Source organism: Antrostomus carolinensis, unplaced genomic scaffold, assembly GCF_000700745.2.
Source record: "Antrostomus carolinensis isolate BGI_N321 unplaced genomic scaffold, ASM70074v2 scaffold25961, whole genome shotgun sequence".
NCBI classification, from domain to species: Eukaryota; Metazoa; Chordata; class Aves; order Caprimulgiformes; family Caprimulgidae; genus Antrostomus; species Antrostomus carolinensis.
This window is the reverse complement of record NW_010296847.1, coordinates 18,035-23,753: the sequence shown is the minus strand read 5'-3', so window position 1 is coordinate 23,753 and position 5,719 is coordinate 18,035. Positions and strand designations below refer to the sequence as shown.

The 5,719-nt window shown below is 55.1% G+C and overlaps 1 protein-coding gene across 1 annotated transcript in view; it reads right to left on the bottom strand.

The window, feature by feature from the left end:
* The window catches only part of ZNF512B (zinc finger protein 512B), a gene marked incomplete at its 3' end in the record, with an annotated part of 25,065 nt that overhangs the window by 5,443 nt on the left and 13,903 nt on the right, over positions 1-5,719 (bottom strand). The window contains 1 exon segment of the mRNA XM_010178421.1: positions 5,444-5,635. Coding sequence (XP_010176723.1) covers positions 5,444-5,635 — 192 coding nt within the window.

Here is a 5,719-nt window from a genome sequence, read left to right as displayed (position 1 = left end):
GTGTTCAGCACAAGCAAAGGTGGTTGTGGCACCTCTGAGCCTCCCAACCTGTCACCGTGTCACCACGGCAAGGTCCGCAGGGGACATGGGGCTGCTCTGAGCTGCCTGCCTGCTGTGAGCTCGGCTAGGATCGATGGGTATCACTTGGGTCCCAAGCCCCAAACTTGCTCCAAGTCAGAGCAGGGCTGGGTGAGCTCATGCGTGGGACCCTATGGGTGCAGGTACCCAAACATGTGCCACCCTCCGTGGGCACCTCCGAGCACGGCTGCATCGAAACATCCAGGCTGGCTGGGGAGGATGCACAAACAAAAGGCGCTTGCAGAGAGGGACAAAACCCGGCCCCATTTTCAAACCATGCCCCCAGGACCCCGAGCTTCCGTTTCTGACACGGCGGGGAAGCAGCTGGCTGGATTTCTTTTCCAGCTGTGACTTTTCCTGAACATGTTGATAAAACTGTGAATTTTGTCCGGCTCCCTCCAACGGGCTGTTCCCAAACCACCCTACAAAGTGGAGCTCCCACCGAGGGCTTGGGGATGTGGAGGGTTCAGAGGGTAAATGCTCATTTCCACCCAAATTTAAGTGATCCAGAAGCCCCCAGCTCGGCACGCGGCAGGGTACGGCCGGAGGAGGAGGGAGCCCGGGGAGGGCCAGGGGCAAAGGGCCTTGTGAAATGGCAGTAAGGACGGATGTGGAAAGATCCCCCGAGCCCCAGTGTGCGGCTGTTCTGTCGTGCTTCGCGGCTGGGGGAGATGCCAGCAGAGCTCTCTGAAGCACTGGGATGGTGCATCTACCAACTGCTTGGTCCCCTGCCCAGGGAAAGGCAATTCCACCTCCGGGGAAGAACACAGGAGTCCCTTTTTGTCATTGATACTGAGAGCCAGGATGCCAAACGGCCTCCTTAATTAAAAACCAATCAATCCTATGAACGAGCAAACATTACCAGTAACCGCACACAGCCCCAGCAACAACCTCTCCCTCCGTGAGTCCCCGGGGAGGAGATGAGGGGGGATGTTCAGAGATGTGGACTCTGCTGCTCTCCGGCTTCTCACTCCAAAGAAAAATCCCTCCCTGATCTCCTCCAACAGCCCTGCACAATAACATGCAAATCCCATGTCTTCCCAGGGCGCTGCGGTTCTGGGAATGTCAAAGTCATCTTTATGTCTCTATTAAGAGGAAGCCCCAGGCATGGAATATTTTAGTTTTGGTTTTGTTTTTTTTTTTTTTTTTTTCCATTTATTTTCCTCAAACAGCCTGTAAGTGAAAATCTTCATGGCCAAATCATTAAACGACTACAACTGGTTTTGGCCACAGCCCATCTCTTCTGAACAGTCGAAGGATGCTGTTTGCTTTGACTGACAGTTTTATTTAATTAACTTTCATATTTCAATCCTCTCTGCTCCCTAGACAGCTCTCCCCTTCCCCAAAATATATCACAGTAAATGAGAACCATGCAGGCTGCCTCAGCCCTGGCCAACAAGCTCCCCTGGAAGCCTCACCGAGGTCCCCAGCGCCAGGCACAGCTCTCCCATCGCCCTGCGGAAACCGTGGCTGATGCTGTCCGGGAGGTGAAGCCAACACACACCCAGGGGCACTGGCTGGCAGCTGGGTCCCATACACAGCTCTGGGCAGCTGGATCACACCATGCCAGTGCTGCAGAGCAAGGGCAGGAAGGATGGACTCGTTCTCACCGAGCTCTGTGTCCACAACTGGAGCTGGATCTGGTTTGGCCCATCAGTGACATGAGTCCACAGGGCTCAGCCCGGCTCCCGCCCAGATACACACCCAGGGGCACTGGCTGGCAGCTGGGTCCCATACACAGCTCTGGGCAGCTGGATCACACCATGCCAGTGCTGCAGAGCAAGGGCAGGAAGGATGGACTCGTTCTCACCGAGCTCTGTGTCCACAACTGGAGCTGGATCTGGTTTGGCCCATCAGTGACATGAGTCCACAGGGCTCAGCCCGGCTCCCGCCCAGATCTCAAGGCCATTGTTTTGGGGGATCAACTCGAGCCAGGTTCTTCTGCTCTGGAATTTATCCTGCCTCCAGGATGGGGTTTTCTTAAAAACTCAAGCCTGGAGATGACTGTTCCCCTTTAGGTTTACAACTGGCCTAGGGCAGCCCTGCGCTCCGGCCCCCCATCACCCCACGACGCGGCACCCAGGATCCATCCAGCCTCCAGGGCTGCCCCCAGCCCTGCACCAACACCCAGACCCCGAGCTGTGGGGAGGAGATTGAGGTGCCCTTGCGCCCCACAGAGCAGCTCTGCATCCCTCCCTGCATGACACGGGGGCTGCCTGGGCTGCATGAGCCCATCACCAGCTCCAGTACATTGAAACTAGCCACCCCACCTCGAGCTCCACAGGCAAAGCATCACACCAGGAAACTGTGGGATTTCCACGGTGTTTTCTCTCCTCTCGCCTCTAAGATGCCTCTTCCCTCTGCTCAAGGAGGCTGTTTCTCTCAGTCCAGCCTCCAAAATGGGTAAGGCCATCAGCCCCTGCCAGATCCCAGCGTCCACCACCGCCTGCCCACACCACCAAGCTGGGAACCTGCCGGCTTCTTACTCCTCCTGCGGCAGCCCCGAGACTGCTCATGGGCAGGCGATGGCCACAGCGAAGGCCAGAGGAGGGTCTGTGGATCAGCATCATCTTCATGGAGCTTCTGGAAAGGGGATTTTTCCCAGAAAAGCAGCAGGGGTGTGCCCTTCCCCATCTGACATCCCCAGCAAGCGGCCGTTGTGAAACACCCCATCTGTTTCAGCTTATCCAGAGGCAAATAAAGATCGGAGCGAGAAAATAAGGCTCCAGTGTATATTTAGAAATGCTGGATTTGGTTAGTGCAGGATGAAGGCAGCGCAGGGCCTGGGATCGAGCAGCAATCGTTTATTCTAATGCCATTGCTTTGGTGCGAAGGAATCCATCCTCCTGGGGAAAGGCGAACGCATCCCACCACGGGCCACCAACGGGATCCAAACCCAACGTCCCTGTCCCCAGCTGGGACCGGCTGTCACGAGGACAGGCCATGGCGCAGGGGCTGCAGCGGGAGGCTGGGAACCCCCGTATCCCATCGGCTTGCTGAGGAGCTGCTTGATTTGGGGGGGCTTTTCTGCCTGGAAAAGGGATGGAGATGAGGGGTGGAATTCTTCATCAGCTCCCTTGAAATCCACGTTGAGTGCGGGGACTGTGGTGGGTAACTGGAGAGCTTGGGGACGGGGACAGATGGGTCATGTGCTGCAGCAAGTCTGGGTAACTACCAGCTATCACCAGTTACAGACTGGAGCTGTGAAGTGTCCATCCCTCCTGGACCTTGGAAATCTCCAGGTCTCACTGAGATGATGCAGGAGCAGTTGAAATCTGCTGCCAATTCCTGACATCCCACCTCTCTCCAGGTCCAGGCCAAGCAGTGGGGGCCTGTGGGTCCAGTAGCACATTCCCAATGGCTGGATATGGCCCGTTGGTGTCATGGTGGCTCTTCTGGGAACCATCAGTCCTACTGCCCTGGTCGTGGTGTTTGTCTTTCTGCTGCTCTGGTGGCTCTGGGTGATCAGCTCCCTTGGAGGGACAGTCAGCACGCACACTCACGGGGCAGTGACATGAGTATGTGGGGACACTGCTCGCTCCTCCAAGCCTCCTGCCACCAAGCTGTCCTGCCAGCACTGCTGAAACCATTGCTGAGGGAAGGGCTATTTTTTGGGGCTGTAACAGGATCAAACTGGGCACTTGCTGGTGTGTTTGAGTCTCTCACCATTGGGAAGTTTTTTTTCCAAACCCTGAACTGAAGCAACTTGTAAATGCAGACCAGTCCCGAGCGATGCAAGACGCTGCTCAGCAGAGCAGAGCCACAGAATTCAGCAGCACGAAGCGTGCTCGAGTCAGCAAGTTCCCACCAGCCTTCCTGGGCAGATCCTGCCTCCCACCTCCTTCCAGCATCGTTTGTCGAGAAAAAAAATGTCATAGACTGAACAGATTATATTTGAGAGGGTTGTCAAGGGAACGTGACAGTCACTGCAAGACGCACCCGCAGACACGCTCACAGCTACGTACGAATTCAGCCCTGAAACCCATCTGTGTGACACACGGTCAGCACAGCCAGGGACAGCAGCCCGTGCAGGGCCCCAGGTCCTGATCCTCCAGCCCAAGAGCCTTGTTTTGCCATCTGGGAGATGGTCCAATTCCCCCCTTGTTCATCTTCAAAGCAAAACCCGCTTCCATCAGCCTCACAGCAATTCTCTTCGGTTTTTCGCACCGAGATGGGGCTCAATTAAACTTAAACAATTAGACTGTGAAGCCAAGAAATGTCTCTCAAAAAAAACCCACCACCACCACAAACAGCATTTCACGGAGCAATTATGCCAGTGGCTGAGACCTTAACGATGCCTTTATATAGATCAGCTTGTACCTGGGCCCCTTGTCCAGGTCTGGGATTCCTGGCTGCTCCCTCAATTCAAACAGAAAATACCCAAAAGTCAAGAGTAAGGGGAGCAATTCAAGGAGGAAAGAGGAATGCAAGTGCTGACGCTGGAGTGGGGAGAACAGAGCACCACACCTCTCCTCCCACAGTACTGAAAATGAAACAGCTACTTTGGGCTTGATTTTTTTTTATGTTATAAATGCATTGTGCCTGAAGTCATCTGGAAACCAACGACAACAACACCAACATTAGGGAAATAAAGAGTTTTCAACCAGATCTGGCTCTAAAAGCTCCAGCTCTGCTCCAAGGTGGACATCAACACCATGGCTGGATTCCCTTCTGTGCTGGCCACCTCACTGGGATGCCAGGGTGGGTAAGGAAGATGCTGGTTTCTTTGTGTGCTGGTTTTTCACCTGCACACCATGAGCAGACTGGGAGCTGAGTCAGGCTGAGTTCCTCTGGGTCTCTGCAGGATGACAGTGACACTTCTGCTGAGAACACACACGTGCCAGCACAGCTCCAGCCATGCTGCAGGCCCTTCACCTCCAGGGAAGCACCAGGGAAGAGCCATGGAAGGGAGGATACTCCACCTGTGGTACCTTTGCTCTCTGACAGCGCACAGATCACTGCAGATCCAACCTCTGCCCTCTCTACGTGCTCCTCTTGGCTGCCAGCTGCCACCACACCACTGACCATGGACCAGAACTGACCTCCCTCCACGACACCCTCTGAGCCAGACTCTGATCTCTCCGCTGCTCACAAACCACCACCTTTTGTTCCATTCAGATTTGGGTGCTGGCAATGGAAAGGGCAAAGCTGCCTCCTGCCAGGCTTGTACGCAGCCTGCAGACTGCTGGGGCTCAGCCTGTGCTGGGTGGGCTCTTGAGCATGAATTGGCCACCACAGCTGATGAATTTAACACACAGCAAATGAGATATACAACCCTCAGACAGCTGGGGCCACACTGGTGTCCCAGGTTCTTTAGCACACACATACACACACAAAAAAAAAAGGAGAAATAAAGGCTTCTCACCCGCTTTGTCTCAGGCACCAGGTCATCCTTCATCCTCCGCTTGGTCCAATCCTTGGCGAGCTCATCCTCAGCTATCTCCTGCAGGTGGAAGACGGCTACCTGGGCCGACGTCCGACGGATGCGGCCACTTGGAGTCCTTTCGAAATCTTCTACGGGCCCAGGCTCTGGCTTCACCTCTGGCTCCTCTGGAGGCTGCAAAAGAGACAGAGTCAAGAAGGGCATGATGAGGGGTGAAGCAGTGAGCACCCAGCTCCAGGATGGGGATGTTGGGGTTGG